This window comes from Thamnophis elegans, chromosome 1, assembly GCF_009769535.1.
Source record: "Thamnophis elegans isolate rThaEle1 chromosome 1, rThaEle1.pri, whole genome shotgun sequence".
NCBI lineage: Eukaryota > Metazoa > Chordata > Lepidosauria > Squamata > Colubridae > Thamnophis > Thamnophis elegans.
The window spans coordinates 92,641,830-92,664,081 of record NC_045541.1 but is presented as its reverse complement, the minus strand read 5'-3'; the positions used below and the strand labels follow the sequence as shown (position 1 = coordinate 92,664,081).

The 22,252-nt window shown below is 36.7% G+C and overlaps 1 protein-coding gene across 1 annotated transcript in view; it reads right to left on the bottom strand.

Moving 5' to 3' along the window:
• DCDC1 (doublecortin domain containing 1) overlaps positions 1-22,252 on the bottom strand; it is a 246,979-nt gene that overhangs the window by 1,326 nt on the left and 223,401 nt on the right. Inside the window, exons 26-34 of the mRNA XM_032212936.1 lie at positions 21,882-21,996; positions 18,549-18,716; positions 17,445-17,630; positions 15,881-16,084; positions 14,132-14,339; positions 7,632-7,760; positions 6,939-7,040; positions 4,773-4,909; positions 2,082-2,261 (exon numbers count right to left, since the gene is read on the bottom strand). Of these exons, the coding sequence (XP_032068827.1) occupies positions 2,082-2,261; positions 4,773-4,909; positions 6,939-7,040; positions 7,632-7,760; positions 14,132-14,339; positions 15,881-16,084; positions 17,445-17,630; positions 18,549-18,716; positions 21,882-21,996 (1,429 nt within the window). The remainder of the gene's footprint in view (positions 1-2,081; positions 2,262-4,772; positions 4,910-6,938; positions 7,041-7,631; positions 7,761-14,131; positions 14,340-15,880; positions 16,085-17,444; positions 17,631-18,548; positions 18,717-21,881; positions 21,997-22,252) is intronic.

Sequence of the window (22,252 nt, the reverse complement as noted above, 5' to 3'; positions counted from 1 at the left end):
GAAATGAAAGGTGTTGGTGTTAACTAGTCATGGATAGTGTTCCTTTCTCTTGGATCCTTCTTTTAAATTTTTCTCTTTAATACTTAATCTTTTGCTTTGCATAAGATTATGCTTCTGCTTAAAGGAGCACGATGGCTAGCATAGTTAGGATGCTGGGTGGAAGTTAACAGGTCCATGTTCGAGACATGACTGCTGCCATGGGGTAGAGTGAGCTCCCATTCTTTGCTTCAACTCCTGTCAGGGACTGAAATGAACCCCCAAGTGTGTGTCCCCCGGGCAATGGTATGTCACTGGCTAATTGTTTCAACCCAGAAGCGCCTTGCTGCTTCTGATCCAGCTGCAATATGATGCTTTTGTTTACATCAAAAAGAAGTGAGAATATAAGCATTTATGTATTTGCATATTAGTGTGTATATGTATGTTTGTTTATTTATTTTGGGACCATGCAGTGCTTTGGATTAAAATACAGAAGTGCAAACAGTGCTTGTTTGCAAGCCATTAAAGCCGCCGTGTCTATTGTCAGAATTTCATGCCATGAAATTTATACTGCAAGGAACAACTGACCTGGAATTCTTCACAATCAAAACTAATTTGTTATTCCAAATTCCCTTTAAAATACTCTTTTGTTCTTACAATATGATACATATTGTATCAATATGATATTACAATACAATATATAAGGTTGATCAAGTGTTTGATTCCTTTTTATTTCTGTCTTAAGGAGACATTAGACTGTATTCATGTGGACAGTGTAAGAAATACAGAGAATGATCTAAATTGACAGAGTAATTTCAAGTATAGTATATAATTATAGAACTTATACAACAAGTTGTATAGGTATTCCTTGGCTTATGACCACAACCGAGCCCAAAATTACCATTTCTAAGGAAAACAGTTAAGTGAGTTTTGCCCCATTTTACAACCTTTCTTGCCACAATTGTTAAGTGAATCACTGCCATTGTTAAGTTAGTATCACAGACGCTAAATGAATCTGGCTTCATTAACTTTGCTTGTCAAAGGGTGACAAAAGGTGATCACATGACCCTGGGGCACTGCAACCATCATAAATACATGCTAGTTGCCAAGCACCTGCATTTTGATCACATGACCATGGGGATGCTGCAATAGTTGTAAGTCTGAAAAATGGTCATAAGCTATGCAAAAGTGCTTTTCAAAAGGCAACTTGACTTTCTTGTCAATCAAGTCCAGTTGCCTTTTGAAAAGCAACTTTGGGGCAACCATGACCCGGATGATTGAGAATATCCATAGATATTGTCATATGTCCTCTATTTCAGCGCCATTATAACGTCAAATGGTCACCAACTAAGTGGTTCTAAGTCGAGGACTACCAGTATACAATTGTATAAGGACAGACATCAGTACAGAAATTTCATAAGTTGATGAAATATATTCCTCAGTGTCTAATCAGCATGATCAAAGTGAGGAGTTTGTTGTTCCGCATCCAGTGGAGTGCTATATATCTCCAACCTTTGTTTTAAGCAAAATAAACACACTGATGTAGCGAGCATGATAAGGTTAACTTGGAAGCAACTGATGTACAGGGTGGGGCATAACCTTTTCCTAGGGGGTCACAGCAAGATCGACAGCAGTTTACAACTTCCGCGACACCTCATTTTAAAGCCCATAAAAAACTGAATTGAATGAGCTATTAAATGTTAAATTTGCTTTAAGAATGGCTGGAAAATTCGATTCGGAAGAACAAAGGATCATTGACAGAATAAAATGCATTGCCTTTCGAGAGGCTCGCGATGCTGGAGCGACGTTTATCAATCCACCTCATTTGAATGCTGTTCGAAGGGCTAATGGTGGTCATACTGACTATTAAATCGTGTCAATAAACTCAGTTTTTGATGGGCTTTCGAATGGTGTATGAATTATTTGTGTTGTTGTTACAAGTGTTGCTGTGACCCCCTAGGAAAAGGTTATGCCCCGCCCTGTATATTTGCCACTATGAAGTAGCAGTTAAGATGTTTTTTGTTCTTTGAAATTTTACTTAAAGGAGCAATCCTCAATATTTATTTCCTTACTTTGTTTATTTAAAGAAAAGTTATGCTCTTTACCTCTGTCATTGATTTTCCCCACGCATGTGCTCCCTTGTCAGGTATATTTCCATTTGGGTAAGCCCACACTCTTTTGGTTGTGGGCTGCTTGTAGAGACCATTGTCATTTTTGGCAAATAATTTAGGAGAAAAGGGAGAACTTCTTTGGAAATGCAGTGCTTCAAGCTCTGAGAGATGCATCTAGGGTGAAACATAATCAAAGCCATGGAGTTAGAATTAATGTCTGACTCTGTATGGTAGTTTATAATTTGCAAAGCCACGAGGAATGAATATAATGCAACAAAAAGTATGTTACATTAGAATTATGAACACTGATATTTATCCTTGCAAGAGCGATTTAAGGCATTGTTTCAATTTTTGGATAAGAAGTAGCTCTGAATACTTTTTATTCCCTGAAGCCATACAGGAATTGGATCTTCCAGTGAAGGCAAATGTGTGTCAGGGAAAAGAAATCTGGAGCCATGACATCTGCAGCAAACCAAGATTTCATCAAAATGTGTACCTGCAACAATGCAACATGAATACAAAAAAGATGGGGGTTTCATCATGACACCACTACATATGTATCAGAGGTGGTATTCAGCACGTTCTGACCAGTTCTGTAGAACCGGTAGTGGAAATTTTGAGTAATTCGGAGAATCGGAAAATACCACTTCTGCCTGTCCCTGTCCCCATCTATTCTCTGCCTCCCGAGTCCCAGCTGATTGGGGGGAAATGGGGATTTTTCAGTAACCTTCACCTGCCCACTAAGTCATGTCCACAGAACTGGTAGTAACCGGTACCTCAGCTCTCACCTTTTTCCTTTTACATTTTTTTTCTTTTCATGATGACAGGCAAGAGCAGAGTTGAAATCCTCTCTGAAACAGCTGGAAAAGGTACGTGTGGGTTAGAGGGAGGGGGAGGAATTGAAACTTCATCCTCCTGGTGCGGGGCTTTGGGCAAAGGCTGGAGGGAAATGCTCTCCCTCCCCAAGTGTAGTTTGATTGCAGAAATGCTCTCCCTCCCCAAGTGTAGTTTGATTGCAGACACAGCCACGTTGTCTTTTCAAACCTGTAATCAGTGAAGCTGGACTGGATCCTTCCAGAGCTGGGGGAAAGTGTGTGTGCTCCAGTATGACTCTTTGACTGGCTTCCTGCCTCCTCCTGTGGTCTCCCTGACTCCCTCCAATCCAACTGTGTGTGTGTGTGTGTATGTGTGTGTGTGTATGTGTGTCTCTGTGTGTGTGTGTTTGTTTGTTTGTTTGAGAGGGTGGGGAGGGAGGGAGGAAGGAGGGGAAGGGAGAAGAAAAAGAAAAAGAAAAAAGGAAACTTATTTTGCAAAGGAGAAAAAAAATTCTGTTGCTTTAAATCGGAACTGAACATGCCTGGCTGTGGAATTCTGGGAGTTGAAGTCCACAAGTCTAAAAAAATTTGTGTCAGTGCCTCACCAGCTATGAACCTCACCGCACGTCACTGATTGTGTGCATTATGTATATCACCTTTGCTCTCCTGCAGGCTTCAAAGTATGGAAACTAATATGCTGTGCACATTTGAAGGTTCCAGTAAATGACTCCTTAAAGTTATAATATACATTCTTTAGAGCATTTAGTGAGCCTCTGAACAGCCATATTTGTGGATTATGCAGGGTTCTGGACTGTAATACTTTCCATTCTTTCTGATTTTTTTTAAAAATGTTTTATATTGCTATAAGATATGCATGACATAATATTATTTTGATACTGTGTATTTATACAGTCGATTAGAGATTATTAGCAGTATGATATTTAGATGACCGCCCACACAGACAGGCAAGACACCAGAATATAAACTGCCAGCAGTCAGCACTCCTTACTAGGACTGATGATTTTACCTACTTAGGGTAATGAAATGTCTGCAAGAAAAGAAAACACGTTCAGAGAGGATCACGGACCCCTTAATGTTTAGATGACTTAGACCATTAAACTCTTTTTGAATCTATTAGCTCAACAAGATCTGGGTCCTCATCTTCAGAGCATGGAAGAGAGGGGTAGGGCAGTATTTAGCACAACCTTGTCCATGATTGTAGTCTGTTTGAATATCCTGTATGTCTCCCTATTTGGCAAGAACTGCCTGGGAGCAAGAAAACACAAGGAGCAACTCATGTTTGGTAATTGGTCATGCCCACAATGACAGCCTCTTTCATGCAATCATTTTGTGAGATCACCCACAACTTTCAAATATACTTATTAACCCAAAAGATTCTTATTAAACAGAATGAAGTTATATTTGAAGTTCTGTACTTTAGAGTGCTTCTAAAAATATAGCATACTGTACTGCTCTTTTCCCAATACTTTCATAGTGATTATTTATTAAAGACTTAATGCAAATAGTTTGAAACGCAGTGCTTCCAATTATAAACTAAAATGTATTCCAAGATGATAAAACTGCAGTCTCAGGGGAGACTACCAGATTTCTTTTTCTCAAGAATAATATGTGGATTAAGGGAATGTGAAACATGTAGCTAAAATGTTTAGATAAGAAAGAAGAAAAAAGAATAAGGTTTGCTTCCGAGATCAATCCCACATAATGTAAATTAAACATTTCTCTCTCATGACAGGGAGTCATAGTTCAGACAATTTTTTGAGTTAGCAGATCACAAATCTTTTTCTAAATCATTTAGAACTAAAGATTTCATTTCTCAGGAAATTGGGTAGCACAAATTATATATTCACACCTCTGTATGCTGTATAGTTTCCATGAGCTTCATCTCTTCTTGAGTTTCTTCTGTCCAGCCTCCTTCTACTACCACAGGCTGGAAAGGGCTCTTAGTGGGCACCAAATCAGCAGCCTTATATTTTGTTATACGTCGTCCTAAAATAAGAATAGTTTTAGAGGATTTTTTAAAAAAAAAATGTAGATGAATTTTAATTCAGTGGAACAAATGGGAATGATCCAATAATTACTATTTTCCTCATTTTCATTTCACATTAACATGTTTGTATTGTATTAGTCCTTAATAAAATCTAACTCTATTCTCTGTGGGATCTCTGGCTCCAATTTTGAGGTCCATGTTTGCTCTGAGATGTAGAGCTAAAACATTAGTTTAAAAGTCTTGCATATCAGTTATACTGGATAGTCCTTGTGTAATAGTAGCAAGAAAAGGATGTGTTTTCAATAATATAATATAATACCGTAAACTTAGAACATTGGCATCATTATTACAAAGGTATGTCAGCTTGAAAAATCTCAAAAATAAGTTTTTCATACATGGACTAATATTAAAAGTTGTTATCTCATGTTAATATTATATTATTGTTATATGTGGTTAATCTTTGGTGAGATTAACAGTCTTTGGGGCTGGTTGGTAGCTCAACAGCTCGAATCCTAACCAAGGACCTAGGAATTGTTAAGGTAACGTCAGAGGATATAAGCTGTTCCAAGTAGGGTGGTTTTTTGTAGAATCAGAATGTTCAAGTGATAAATTTAAAATTTCCAAATAGTGAGGTAGCCATTTAGGTATTGCTTCAAGGGCTCCAATTACAATTGGGGCAACACATGATTTCTTTTTCCACAGTCGCTCAACTTCAATTTGCTAGTCCCGGTACTTTGTGATTTTTTTCTTGCTGTTTATCTTCAATTCGTGCATCTCCAGGTATTGCAATGTCAATGAACCATACTTTTTTCTTTTCAACTATTCTAATATCAGGTGTGTTGTGGGCCAAGTGCTTGTCAGTCTGAATTCTGAAGTCCCACAAGATCTTGACTTTCTCATTCTCTAAAACCTTCTGAATCTGATGTTCCCAGTAATTTTTGCTTTACTCAAATCCAAACTTTTGGCACAATTTCCAGTGAATGATCTTAGCAACACAGTTATGGCATTGTAGGTAGTCAGTTTGTGAAATTTTGCTGCACCTACTGATCAAGTGGTCGACTGTCTCGTCTTTCACATTACAGAGGCGACATTTGCTATTGGTGGTAACATGCTGAATTTTTGCCTTCATGCAGTTTGTGGCTAAGGCTTGTTCTTGAGCTGTCAAAATAAAGCCTTCTGTTTCTTTTTTCAGTGCTCCTGATCTTAACCACTTCCAAGTTACCTTTTGGTCAGCTTTGCCTTCAATACTTTTCAAGTATTGGCTATGCATAGCTTTGTTTTTCCAATTTTCAGCTCGCTTCACAATTACTTCTTTCTTATATTCAGCTTTTGACTTAGTTGTCTTTAAAAGGCCTCCTTTATTTACTTCCTTAATCCTTGGTTCTTCACTTTTCTGGATGTAATCATTCAAGCTGTGTTTTTCTTCTTCAACAGTCTGTTTTACTTGTAGGAGTCCTCGACCACCCTCTGCTCTTGGTAGATATAATCAGTCAACATCACTTTTAGGGTGCAAAGCATGATTCATTGTCATAACCTTCCTTGTTTTTCTGTCCAAATTGTCCAACTCCATTGGGTCCAGTCATTTATTCCTGCAGAGTATCGAATCACAGGTATAGCCCAGGTATTTATCGTTTTTATGATGTTTCCTCCACTCAATTTGGACTTTAATATCTTGCAAATTCGTTGAATGTACTTGGCTGAAGTTAATTCCTTGACTTTATTATACATTACGTTAGAGGCCTCTAAAATCCCCAAGTACTTGTAGCCTTCTTCTGGTTTTACTGCCTTTATCATTTCTTCATTCTCAAGTTCTATTCCATCATCTTCTATGATCTTGCCTGCTTTGGTTGCCATTGTTGCACATTTGTCAATTCCAAAGTGCATACCAATGTCTTGACTAAATTCTTTTGTGCTTTCAATTAATAACTTCAGTTCAGCTGAATTTATTATTATTATTATTAATAATAATAATAATAATAATAATAATAATATAATTACAATGAAATCAACTTTCACTATAATACTGACCTTGTAGTTGTCTCATTTTATGTTTCATTGCATTAAGGTCTGCCAGAATTTTATCTTTTTCTAGCCACCTCTGTTTTTCTTGCCTTTCTATGTTTTGCAAAGCTGTAATGAAAAAGAATATACATTTTTGGTACAATTTTTTTTCCAAAAATGATTTTGCATCTAAAGGTCTGGAAAGATAATTGGATCAACTTCAGCAAATGCACTTTAAAAATCAGATACTTTTAGCAAACTAAGTAGATTGAACTCTAAACAGGCAATTAAAAAGTAAATGGCTCAAGAAATGTTTTTGTGAAAATGCTCAAGTGCTTAAAACATTCCTTTGTCCAACTTGTACAGAATAATGAAAATTCAGAAAGTCACAAATTCAGTACTATTTAGTACTGCAACTCTATGTGAAAACCAGGATCTTTAAAAATAATAATTTACCCAAAAAAGAGAGTTGCTCTCCACATGACAAAAATAAATAAATAAATAAAAATATTTTGTAATTTTTCCTTTGATAATAATCTACTATTTTGCAAAGTATTTTTAATGCTCTAGAAATGAATTATGTACAAATTTTACATTTTTGAACATTTACATTCTTCACAGAATTATGAAATGAATTTGTAATTTGAAGAAACTTTATCTGCCATTTAAAGGAGACATGTCAAGCTCTTATAATATTTCTATTTTTGTTTAATTACTTACTATCCAAAGGTAGAAAAGGTTCTCCAGTGGAAACCCAGACCTCAAGTGGATTTCTAAGAATGTTGCTGAGCACCAAATGATCAATATCTGATGTTATCACTGATGATGTAAAATTGATGTTCTTATCATCTTGGTAAAGAGAGAAAAGAAAGATTTTATGAAAATTCTTTTTTCATAATTCTGTTTTATTTTACCGTTTTCTTAAAGTGTACAATTTTCTAATTTTATACTTATTATGTTATTCATTTATTACTGGTATCAAGTTGATTTTCAGATGTTTGCAATATACAGTATAGACACTTACAGAAATTAATAATAAACTAAAACAATAGGTAAACTGCACTAGCAAATCCATGACAGTAACCCATATTATTAATAAAAATTATCAGGGCACAAATATCCACAGGAAGTGTTCCATCTTCAAAGTCTTCATGAAAGATTCCAATGTGGGAGCAATATGAATCTGTGTGACACTATTCTATGATTTGGGGCCACCATGGAAAAGCAATTCTTTAGGGAAACCATCCCTTTTTCTCATGGGCAGGCTTATGGGCAGGCTTACACCCAAATCCTGCCCATCTGGGATGAGCATATCAAATTCAGGTTGTCTATGACCATGCGATTTGGGCATTAAAGATATACACCACAAATATACTGAGTTCCCACAACACTAAGCTTTCAAATGCTAAAAAGTTTTTTTTTTTTTTGCTAAGGAATTAGGAGCAGTGGTGGTGCAGTAGTTAGAATGCAGTATTGCAGGCTGACTCTCCCACAGCCAGTAGTTTGATCCTGACTTGCTCAAGTCTCAAAGATGCTTTGTTCTTCAAAAGGCAACTGGACTCTTTTTCTTTGAGGAAGATGTTTCACTTCTTATCCAAGAACCTTCTTGCGCTATTTCATTGCACTAGGTTGCAATATTTCATTCTAAGCACCTTCACATAGTACTTCAGCATTGTCCAAGGAAAGAGCGGAACAGAATAACAGAGCTAGAAGGAATCTTGGAGGTCTTCAGGTCCAACCCTCTGCTTAGGCAGCAAACCCTATACCATGTCAGACAAATGGTGGTCCAATCTCTTCTTAAAAACTTCCAGTGTTGGAGCATTCACAACTTCTGGAGGCAAAGGGTATTCCACTGATTAACTGTTCTAATTGTCAGGACAGTTCTCTTTAGTAGAACTTTAAAACACCATCCAGTTATATTGTTTTGTTTGGCTAAACACTTAATTTCCCAGCACCAGTTCACACACACCCCTCTTGTGACTATTAGAACAACTATAATAATAGAAGATTTGTCAAGAATTTGACAAATTAACAAAGCTGCTTTTTTCCATTGTTATAAATGTGTGTGTTTCTACATTAAAAATAAAGGGTGAGACTGTGAACTTCAATACTTGTTGCAAATATATATACTTATTGCAGTAGATATGTGAGGGAGAGATTTTTTTTCAGAATTTATCAGTTGCCCTACAATTAAGACTATTCAGACAATCTATACCAGTGGTGGGTTTCAAAGAATTTTAGAACCTGTTCTGTGGGTGTGGCCTGTTTTGTGGGAGTGGCTTGGCAGTCATGTGATCAGGTGGGAGTGGCTTGGCAGTCATGGGACTAGGTGGGTGTGGCCAACTTGGAAAACATGGTGAAACTCACTTAACAACGTTTTTGCTTAGCAACCAAAATTTTGGGCTCAGTTATGGTCATAAGTTCCCTCCCTCCCTCCCTTCCTTCCTTCCTTTTATCTCTCTCTTCCTTTTTCTTTCATTCTTTTTCTTCTCTCTCCCACTTTCTTTTTCTTTCTTTTTTTCTGCCACTCCCAGGATTGCAATGCTGAAGGCTTTGGATTGAGCCTTTTGGGGATGTGTTTCTGGTGCTTTGATCCCTAGTACAGAACGATTGGCAGGAAAAGGGAGTGGATTTTCCTGCAGCCTGTCCTTTCTCCCTTCTCTTTGACAGGTGCCTCATTTCCAATTGGGGGGATCCATGCAGAGGGAGGAAAAACATGGATTCCTCACACCCCCCATTGGAAACCAGGCGGCTGTCAAAGTAAGGAGCATGCGCCATGTGGGCTTTTCCAACAGCTGAAGAAGGAACAGGAGGGGAGTTTGGCTATTAGAAAAGCCCATCTGGCGTGCACGCCCTTCTCTTTGACAGCCGCCTCATTTCCAATGGGGGGGGGGGAGGAAATCCATGCAGAGGGAGGATTTCTCACACAAACCATTGGAAACCAGGCAACTGTCAAAGAGAGGAGCGCGCACCATGTGGGCTTCTCCCAATCCTCCACTCCGGTAAAGGAAGTGGGTAGGCGGGGCAAGCCTGGTGCAGACAGGCAGGGTGAGCGAGCGAACGACAATTGGGCCAGTGGGGGGGAGCGAGCAAAGGAGCAGGCCAGGGGACGGAGCGTTCAGGTACGGGACCTCCGGAAGAACGGGTACGGGAAGACACACTACATTTCACGAATGGATATGGGTGTACCCCTGTGTACTGGCTGAAACCCATCCCTGATTTATACATACTAGCAACTAACTAATTTTCATCTTCTATTACAGGATGATAATCTGTAATTGTGATTCTCCAAGTTGTCAATTACACATTTGCATATACACAGAAACAGTTTTCGGTGTCTACAGAATCCATTTTGGCACACTGTTATTGCTGAGAAATATATTTGGCAGATAGCCCTTGTTCCATGCTACATCTTGATTAATCAAGGCTGCCACATCAATATACATGGCCAAGATCCTGTTAACATCTAGAGTGTTAAGAAAATGTTCTAACATAGGAGCCAAACAACATTCTGATTTAGATGGGAATCACATATTACCTCCAGGGTCAATGTGTTGCATGAGAGGATATGGAAGTAGTCTGAATTGATCATCTGAGAAGTGCTGTTGAAACCAAATTAAGCAGTAGCTGTCAGTCCAGATAAAGACATTGAATCTGCTGCTAAATCCATTATAAAGAACTTTCAAAGCTCTTTTCTTAAGTCTGCTTAAAGAAGTGCTAGCAGCAGAGCAAAAATGATAGGAAGATGACCTCACCCAAGTATAAAAAACAGAAAGAGCACTCTCACATAAAGCAGTTGCAAAAAGGTGCTGGTTGAGGAAAGGAAAACTGAGGAGAAGCTTAATTTGTTGCTTCTGTCTTCATTGATGATAAGATAGATGTCTATCTTAGGGGTTTTTCTTCCAAGAAGGGTTCAATAAACAGACAACAGGAGCAAGAATATGAAACAGATGAAATAAAAATAAACAAATAGCTGGACCCAGATGATATACATCTGATGATTGTGAATGTGAGGTTGCTGATCTTCCAATAAAAATATGCAACATAGTTTTAAAATCAGCACCTGTTCCTGAGAATAATCTGAAAATAATCAGTGTAACTAGAGTTGCTTCAAGTTCTAGAATACATAGAAATTTATGTCCCATTAGTTTAATGTCCACTCTGAGTTAAAATGGTACAATGTTTTATTAAAGAATATGATCAAACATACAAATACTTTTCTGAAAAAGAAACTAATAACGACTTCTGCAGCTTCAACTGCAATAATAAACAGGCAAACAATTGATACAAACTCAAGGTAAACTGCTTCAAACTCTTCAAAATATGACTTCAGCAACAGAGTGATCAATGCCTGGAATGCTCTACCGACTCTGTTGTTACATCCTCAAACCCTCACAGCTTCAATCTCAAACTGTCTACCGTGGACTTCATCCCATTCTTAAGAGGTCCGTAAAGGGGGTGTGCATAAGCGCACCAGCATGCCTACATGCAGCATGTCTTACTGTCCCCATTTATCTGTATTTACTTCCTTTGTTCATTTATGTTCAAACCTATACTTTTAATAAGATTTCGGCAACAATACATTTTGTTTCAGTAATCTACATTTTTTTTAAATCTAAAAACTCTACTTCAAAAAGTCTTTTACAACTACCTCATCATTTTTTTCATCAACTTAGAGGAAAGCACCTGTCATGTCATAGACTGGTAACTGGAAAATGATTAAGAAAGAAAAAAAAAGGTGAATAATTCAATAATTTGTAAACAGGAGAGCTATTTAAAGCAAAGTGTGTCACAGGTTAATTTAAATAAAAAAGTGATACTTTTTAATCAATTAATAAAGAATCTGTATTTAGGGGTACGATGTTCCAATTTATTGATGCCATCAAATTTGTTGAAATACATTTTTTAAAAATGGATGACAAAGAATTTCAAAATGATCTCTATGTGGATTTCAAATGACAAATACCTTTCAATAAAGAAAGTGCAACAGGATGTGCATTGATGCAAAAGAGCAAGTAGAACTTCACATTAGTAAAGCATTCATGAGACCTGAATTGGTTCAAAAAAGAATCCTGGCATTTTTGTGGACAGTTGAGTTATGTACCTGTTACAAAAGGACAAAGTCCATGCTTAGGATAATTAGGAATGGAATTTAAAATAAAACTATCAATTGAGTGATGACTTGATGTGTTATATACCATACCAGGGGTATGTTCCTGACAGTTCTAACCTCTTCTATAGAAGAGGTTCCATAAATCTACAGTGCCATTTAGAACCGGTTCCAGCTCCCTCCCCCCGCCCGTCCGCACATCATCAAGATGAAGAACAAGAGGAGGAATTCTGGGAGTTGAAGTCCACAAGTCTTAAAGCTGTCAAGTTTGAGCACCCCTGTGTTTTTTTCTAAAGGGTTAGGTGTGCAAGGGTCTTGTAACTTGACAGCTTTAAGACTTGTGTGCTTCAAATGCCAGAGTTTCTGATCCAACATTTTGGTTGCTAAGCAAGAGCGTTGTTAAGTGAGTTTCACCACATTTTACAAGTTGGCCACCTCTACCCCATCACATGGCTGGCAAGCCACTGCACCTGATCACATGGCCGGCAAGCCACTCCCACCCTGTCACATGGCCAGCAAGCCACTCCCACAAAGCAGGCCATACCTACAGAAGAGGTTCTAAAAAAATTTGAAACCCACCACTGGTTCTGGCCACCACATTTAAAAAAATGATGTTACTGTAAAGAAGTGGAGAAGGTACAGAGAAGGTCACTCAAAATGGTTAAAGACCTGTTGTGACTCAGCAGTTATGCTGAGAGCTTTTTCAGGATACAAAATTCAGTGTGGGGATTCAGCAGTTCTGCTGAGTTTTTTTTCAGCATACAAAATTCAGTGTGGTGATTCAGCAGTTCTGCTGAGAGCTTTTTCAGGATCAAGATTCATTATGCAGCTGGGGGTGGGTTTGAGGCAGGTTTGGAGATAAAAGGAGGGAGGCTGCCACGCCCCAGTTGCTGGAGTCAACATACGTTCCTTCGTTCCTTTGTGTGTTCCGTGTCCGATACAATATTGCTTGCTTATTACTCGTGATTTGCCTGTTACATTTGGAGAAATGTTTTGGTGTTTTCATGTAAATCTGATCTATGAAGACTGCGAAAGAACTGCCGAGTTTGTAAGAGCTTTTGTTTTTGAATTCTTATCGGAGAGTTTTGTTTATGTTATTTTCTGGGCTCGGAGCCAGTTTGAACTGAAAAACTGATAAAGAGTCCTCTTAAGTTTTGTCTGCCTGCGTTTGTTAATGAGCCGTGCAAGGGTGGGTCAGAAAAGAGACCTATAATATTTTCTCTGAAAATATTCTACAACATCTTCAACATTTTTCTATTTAGCATAAAAGTAGGTGAGGAAAGATCTACTTTTTTATAGATCTATAAAATCATACATTAAAAACTAGATGATTCAAAATCAATTAAAAAGAGGAATGTCTTTGCACAGCAAATAGCTAATGTGGAATTTGCTGCCATCAGATGTGACAAAGGCTACCAATTCAGTGGTGTTATAAAAGGAGACCGGAAGAGCAAGATAAAAACAGATTCTTGTCTTAGTGGGTATTTACAAGGCTGAAATTATGGACTGTATATTTTAAATATGAGCTGCTGGAAAGCAACAGTACAGGAGGATTCCTGCCCTCCTGTCTGTCTTTATGAGCTTTGTGAATGCATATGGTTGACCACCAATCTATACAGAATATGGAATTAAATGAGCTATTTGCCTAAACCAATAAAATAAAATCCAAGTAAATAAAACAGCAAAAAATCCGCACCCACCAATATCATTCTGCTCTAGAGGATTCTTGAACAGGACTCTAAGTAGCAAAAGAACCCACACATCTAATGAAGATGTCAAAGAATCAAGTAGAAGTCTGTTTATATATAAGCTGAAATATAGGCAAAACCTTTGGTCCATTTACTTGCATAAACTATCCTTTTTTCACAATACAAAACTGCACAATACATCTAAAAATAGAAGAGTAAAGATACACCGTGAAAACGCATAAACATCTAAAACTAAACCAAAGCAAACCAACAATAATTTTAAAAAAATTAGAGACTTTGGGGCAGTAGCTCAGAAAACTGTTCCATGTGTCTTTTCTCCCATAAAGATTCATTTTGCTGGTTAAAGTATATATCAATTGCATATACTTTTAATAGGCAAGATATGGAAAGTCATACTTTACCTTTCCTCGAAAATACAGATGCGATTTGTTTAAGGCCATCATCAGAAATGGCTTCTTCATCTCTTTCTTCAGTTTCTTGCTTTTTGAGGTAATCATTTACTGCACACAAGACTAAATCCTGCAGTGTGAGGATCAGGGTCCCTTCACTGTTATATAGCTTGCAAGCTGTCCTGCTAAGTTCAAGACGTCTTGTACATAATGAAAGCAACTACATAAAGGAAAATATATGTGTGTATATGTATATATTTCAAATGCATAATTAACAACATATAAAAATAAATTATAATATTGTAATTCTCATTTTGTTATTTTTCTAACAAGGTTGCTATATTAATTTGTATTTCACTATTTCTTTAAGATTCTATAGACCAGTAATGGTGAACCTTTTCAGCATCAAGTGCCCAAACCGGAGCATGCAGGTGGCGGAGCACTGAAACCATCTGGCCGGTTTCTGGGGTTTCTGGCCCGTACATGTGTGCTGGACAGCTGGACTTCGCACGGGCCAGAAACTGAAAGATCAGTTGGCCAGCACATGCATGCGCACCAGCCAGCTGGTCTTCGGCTTTCCGGCACTCTGGTGCACGTGAAGACCAGCTGGCCAATGTGCATGCGTGCGCAGGAAAGCAGAAGAGCAACTGGTGCCCACTGAGAAAGCTCTGTGTGCCACCTCTGGCATGCGCCATAGGTTCACCATCATGGTTATAGACTCAGCCTTTCATCCTTCTGTGGTGGATAAAATGAGGACCCAGATTGTTGGGGGCAATATGCTGAATCTGCAAACTGCTTAGAGAGGGCTTAAAGCACTGTGAAGCGGTATATACGTCTAAGTGCTATTGCTGTATATCAATTTTTGCTTGATTGATTAAATAACCCCTAACATAATTTTCCTTTCCTAAACCTTCATCTGGATTTCCCACTTAACATATAAATCTCTGATTTTCAAGACATGTACTGCCTGCAAATGCTTGTAGGTTCACTAGGTGATCACACTGCATATTTATAATTAAATGTATAAATTCAAGTAATATCATAAGCTTTCAGCACCTTTTTTCATCAAGAGAAACAAGCCCTGTACTTTACTCAGGGAAACATTTGGAAACAAGAGAGGATAGTTGTGCAAATTTAAGATTATTAATAATGAAACTCTTAGTAAATTATAGAAATACTACTTTTAATGTGTTGCCTGCAATGAGACGGTTCTTCCTCCTTCCAATGGTCTTTGCTCGTGCTAGATCCATAGTAGTTCTTACACATGTTGGATTTGATCTGCATCTTCAGGGCAGACACTTGTAGATTTACAACATTAACACACAATCACACACACACGTGTGTGAACTGGTGGCCTAGGGTGGAGCTCTCGCCTCACTATCAGGAGGCTGTGAGTTTGATCCTAGGTGGAGGCAGATATTTCTCGCTCTGGGCACACTGAAAATATATCTCCTGAACAAAACTCCACATTGGCGACAGAAAGGTCATCCGGCCATTAAAACACTCCATTTAGTTGGCCAGACTCCACCACTCAAGAGATTATGGAGTTGTTAAAAGATGATGATGTATGAACTGGTAATATATATATATATATTAATATAATATATTACACACACACACACACACACACACACACACACATATATATAACCTTACAGATTACTAATCTTACTTTGTAATCTTATTTACAAAACTGATCAGGCACACTGTTTGTCCTCATCAATTCAATTACAAGTTTCTCTTAGGATTATTGTTACTTACCTTTGGGAATGTGTGAGCAACAATTAGTTGCCCATTTCGGTATCCTTCTCCATTTTTGTATGCAATTATTTTTACTGTTTTTTGGTCTAGAGCTGCAGATATCTTTTCTGAGATGACTTGCAAGGAGGTTTCATTCTTTAAGGATGCTAGAACTTCTTCAAAATAATGCAGGGTGGATTCAGCCTTATCAGAGAATAGTTCAATCTCCACAATAAAACAAAACAAAATGTTACCATTATTTCAGTTTTATTATAATCTTAGTGAGGTTATTTTTTAAAAGATGACCAAACTGAATAATATTTGAATTTCAAACATTATATGACAAACTGGAGAAAATACAAGATAGACAAAAAGAACAGGCAGCTATCCCTTTATAGGTACACCAATTACAGAGGATTTAGAATTGAATTAAAAAAAAAACATTGCCAGAAATTATATATTAAAAATGGTTAGATTAACTACCATTGGTACATAACTACATGATAGATTACGTCAAAAAACCCTAAATAATATGTTAAGACATACTATACGCATCCAAGAAAGTAGTAGAAAATACATTTTTAGCTGATATTTTCCCAAAGGCCATTAAGTAAAACAGGAAGTGAATAGACTGGGTTTTTTTTTAATTCAATAGAAACTCCTGAGCTAATGTTAATTGCTAATCTTCCCTGATGTTTAAGATTACCCACCCACTCAAATCTTTTACATATTCTCTTTCAAAAGAAAATTGCTTCTACATTATAGTACTCAGATTTCAAATCTTTCTTTCCCAAATAAAATGTATAGCCAGAAAAAACTGCTGACTTTTCTATCATGTACCTAGTGAATATACCCATGGCAATTTCTCAAGGTATATAACTATATCTCAGTTCGATTAGTTCTTATAGCTGCTGAATGGACTATGTTTGTAGCTACTATATTAGTATCTACTGTAGTGGCAATCAGGATTTTCTGCATCTCAAGGGGTTATACTCTTAACTATAGGTCCTTAAAAAAAATAATGGAATGGTAAACTGCAGGGGGAGAGGTTATTTTTTGCTTAACTCAGTTCCCTTCTGAATCATGCTACAATAAACAACAGTCATTTAACATGTGTTTGTTTGTGTGTGTGTGTGTGTACACAAGCCAAAAGATAATTAGTTACACTTCCTGTTCTTTTACATGAAGAGTAATTCATAATAATTGTGAGGCTGGCCACAATTATTCTCAATTCACAGGTGGAAAGCCATGGTTAAAGTCAGAATTAATCCAAGCATGATTTCAACTCATTTCAGCATTTTCAAAATCAGAGTTAAGCACTATAATTTTTAAAACACTGCTTAATATCAGCATAAATAGCATATCTTTCCTTTAAAAATATGTGACCATGGTCTAGATTCAAAGGTAGCCCAAAGCAAATAGCCACTACCAAAGCCAGAAAGAAATGGTATTTAATTTTACTTTTTTACATAATGTTGTTCAAATACAAATACTCCACTATTTGAAAACTATATAAAAGATAAAGTTATAAAATGGCCAGTTATTTGGTTATGTCCAATGTATAGCTGTGAAAGGCTTTACTCACCTTATTAACATCAAGGCATTTAAAAGGACAAAAGGATAAATTATTTCTGTCCTGGAATCCAGAGGCACAGGAAAATATAGTACCAGGGAGCAATTTTTTCAGTTCTTTCTTTCCTCTGATGGTCCTTCCACAAGCCAAACATATCATTATCTTTTTCTTTCCACAGCGTGAAAGGAAATAGTAGCCCTGGGTTTTTTTTTTAAAAAAATGGTCAAAATACTTTAAATTAAATACTGCAGAACATTTTTGCATAGTTATTTAAATGTCAAATATTTCAAATTTAGTTTTCACAATTTCTCTTTTTGTATATGTATCAGTAGAGGGGATGCAGTGACTCAGTGGCTAGCTCCACATAATGGAGTGAGCTCCTGTTACTTGTCCCAGCTTCTGCTAATCTAGCAGTTCGAAAGCATGTAAAAATGCAAGTAGAAAAATAGGGATCACCTTTTGTGGGAAGGTAACAGAGTTCCATGTGCCTTCAGTGTTTAGTCATGCCGGCCACTTGACCACTGAGACGTCTTCGGACAGCACTGCCTCTTAGGCTTTGAAACAGAGATGAGCACCACCCCCTAGTGTTGGAAACGGCTACCACATATGTGCGAGGGGAACCTTTATCTTTATATGTATCAGTAAAATTCTATAATTAAGTTGATCCTAGAACATTTATTTTTAAACTGCATAGTTTTGAAAAAAGCATACTCTAACTTTTGGATTTCTACTATAGCTTAATTGAAAAACATAACAAGCCACTTTTTTGAATTTTGTATTGTCTTTTTGGTTAAAAATATAATGCATCTTAAAATATATATTAGAAGATTAAAAGGGAATTTTAAAATATTTTTTAGAAATGACTGCTTTGTTTGAAAAATCTATCAAGGGGCACTTTACATTTGAATTTCTGTTTAGACATTTTTATACTTTAAAAAGTATTTTAAGGTAGAAATAAAATGGACTATAAATAATGTTTTAGAATTATAAACAAATAGGCATGAATCATGGTACTTTTAAAAGAATTTTTTTAAAATATTAAAATACTTCGAAGTTATGTTTTTATTAGTGGAATTACATTTTTCTTTTCCCTCCCATAGAACAAGTAATACTTACTGGTTGGTCAATTTTTTCTGTCTTGGTTACTGTAAATGTGCAAATAGAAGCATAGTTTGCTGCTGTAATTTCTATATCCAACATTGTGGTATAAAAGGCACTAAAAACTTTTGTTTCTGTAAAATTCCATTTTTGGTTGGCAGCTCCATAATTATGTGGTTTGTATTTCTGTCAAAACATAAAATATTTGTCCTGCCTTTTTAAAAAATAATTTTAAGCTGATATTTCACTCTTAACTTAATTACAATTTAAAAATTATGATAACTTAGGTAATTAGACAATATTATGTACGTCTCCTTTATCTTCTTTGATATACTTCTGGTATTTAACAATATTGGCTTATAAAACTTGTGCAAATTAATTAATTAAGCTTAAGAAGTTTAAAAAATTGAAATAAACAGCAAAAAGATAGATGGGATTTCGCTCTAATAAAGTGATACATGGTTTAAGGATTCAGATAAATTTGGAATATGACTTTTACTATAAAATGATTGTGGACTTAATTACGGTATAAAAATAAACAACTTATTGGAAACAGATTTATGTTGGCTGTTCTGGTGATTGCAAGCTATAACAAAATATAAGTGATGATTTTAGAAATGGAACACTAGAAGGGACCAAAATTTTTTAAGCAAAACTAAAAAGAAGAACATGCTAATTCTGATGCTTACAAAATGACACAAAATTTCATAGATTTATTAACAGAGATTTTTTTTTTAAGAATGGAGCCAGGTATCTTGCTTTTAGATGTTGGTGGCAGCTAGCATAGAGGAATATATCACTCATCCCTGGTCAGTGGTGAAATTCAAAATTTTTTCCTACTGGTTCTGTGAGCGTGGCTTGGTGGGCATGGCTTGGTAGGCATGGCTTGGTGGGCGTGGTTTGGTGGTGATATGACCGGATAGGCATGGCTTGGTGGTCATGTGGCCGGGTGGGCATGGCTGCACAAGTGACTCACACACAATGTAAAAACAACTGAACTTTACACAAAATATCCCCTGCAACAAGCAGGAACCTCACAGACAATCAAGCACAGATAATTGTTGCACAGCTGATCGGTAGTAAAAAAAATGCTATTTTTTTTTAAAAAAATGTCCAAACTTTGTTGCGCGGCACAACAAATGATCGTTGGAATTATTTTTTTTAATTTTTAAAGCATTTCTTTTACTATTGTTTCGGGAGAACAGTAGCATTTTTTAGTACTGGTTTGGGCGAACCGACCCAAACAGTCGCCTTTCACCCCTTTTCCTGGTCCAAGCTAGGATTTCTCTGAAGCCCAGTCCAGCAGATCAATTTCCCCCCAAAAAACCACAGATCACTAACACTGTTTTAGAAGATAGAGATATCACTAATTAAGCCTTCCTCTGCAGACTAAGATGCTCATTTAGCAACAATTAACTTATATTGGGCTATGTCAGCATTATGCAGCAATCTCCTTTAGAATTACTCTTACATTTCTCTTTTCCGATATTACTACATTTATCCATTAAATTTATATTCCAAGGTGAAAACAAAGGGAATGCTCACAATGAAGCCATTATTAATACTTGTAAAAACTCTGTTCTCTACTCTCAACCATCCATTTGAATTCTAGTTAACCCAACTTATTTAACTTTCAGCTCTAAGGAACCAGGCATGGAAAAACTCCAAATATAAGAAAAACATCTGCCACATCACTTCTTCTTTCTTCTCCAAATCATCATCTTCAAAAGATGATTTATAAAACAAGCCAGTTGTGAAAGCAATCACAACCAAATCCTCTTAGGGAAGAGTCCCCTAAACTTTCACCACAAAATTTGTGGTATGTGTTTAGGGAAAACAAAACTTGCCAAATACTGTTCCGTCATCTTGGGATCCATTTAGTCTACAGCCTAAAATAAGCAGAGAAAAAAGTGATTCACAGTCACACCTCTGCTAGGTATCTGTTTCTTCCCCTTTATATTTATCAGTACTTAATTACAGAACTAGGATATGAAACCAATTATAGATCAGTGGCCTCAAACCTTTTGGGCACCAGGGACCAGTTCCATGGAGAGGAGCATGGTTTTGCGCACTGCCTTTATCCCACATATGTGTGGATAGGGCTTTGCTCATTTGTGCAAACTGGTGTGCACTCAGGGGTTGGGAACGCCAATATTAGGTATCAGCTTATATGAATTTTGTCTTTAATGAGCTATAGATAAACATGATGTATTTATATCTAGTGAATACTATAAACACAGCTTCAATAGATTACACAATGGTCTAGACTTTGGAAATTTTTATACCTCTATAGATATCTGATAACAACTGAATGATTCTGTGCATTCTGTGTTGTATATACTTTTTAAACACTTGGACCAGTGGTGCGATTCAATTTTTTTTTACTACTGGTTCTGTGAGTGTGGCTTAGTGGGCGTGGCAGGGGAAGGATCTCCATTCTCACCCCAGTCCAGGGGAAGGTTACTGCAAAATTCTCATTCTCTCCCGATCAGCTGGGACTTGGGAGACAGAGAATAGATGGGAGGGGGGCAATCAGAGGTGGTATTTACCGGTTCTCCAAACTACTCAAAATTTCTGCTACCGGTTCTCCAGACCTGGTCAGAATCTGCTGAATACCATCTCTGACTTGGATTATGAAGCATTGTATGGATCAAACTAGATCCATGAAACAATATGATTTTTTATAACAGAGGGAAACCTTATGCAAAAATTAAATAAAAGAGAAAGGACTGAAGTATTAAAGATAAGCTCTGAATTTTTGCGCATGAATTCGGAAAAAGAAGTTTTCAAAATAAAATATTTCTCATCCATTACCATAATAGATATGTGATTGAATGGCAGAAAACTATCTAAAATTATATAAGGGCGACATTCTGTCATAGTCTCTCAATCAGTTAGCTGGACAAGGAGCCTCTATTGTAGGAGCTGTCATTGATGTAAAAAGGATGAGGAGTCAGCCGGGTGGCACCAGACAAGGAATATCCAGACAAAAAGGGAACAAAAAAGGAACTGATAGCAAGCTGAAGTTATAGAAGCTAGTCTGCAGGAATACAAAGACTTCACAGCTATGTTAAAAGAAAGCTAAAACTAATTTCTCATTTGAGCTCAGAGTAATGCGAATAATTAAACACTCTATTTATTAAACAACTTAGGGACAGGTATTTTTTATGTTTAGTAACTCTATAGCGCAAAACATTTGGAGAAGACAAAGTTGCCTAACCCAGCTTCTGAATTATAAGAATACATAAATACTCATATTCTTACAGATAGTTGATATACAATTTCCATTTGTGGATTTAAAATAATAATTTGCTATGTTTGATTAGAATACTCTACAGTAATGATACTAACCTGAAGGATAATGGGACACCCTTGAATTTCCAGTGGAAAGTTTGGACATCCTTTCAGTACAGTGGGCATTGATACAGTGAGCACTAGATCTGGATCAATTGCAAGATGAAAGGAGCTAGAAACAAAAAGATCTGAGTCTGAAATAGGGAAGTATTATGATTTCAAATCATAACATTTGCTTTTATTTTCATTTTACCATGGGCTGTTTTACATACATCTCCGGAGATTTATATTGTATCTATTGCATGGGAAGGGATGACAACAGCATAATGGACGCTTTACCCCTAATCTATAACAATGCAAGGGGAACAACAGGAAAAGGACAGACATTAAAGAAGGAAAAAAATAAATGGACATTCTAGATATTTAAG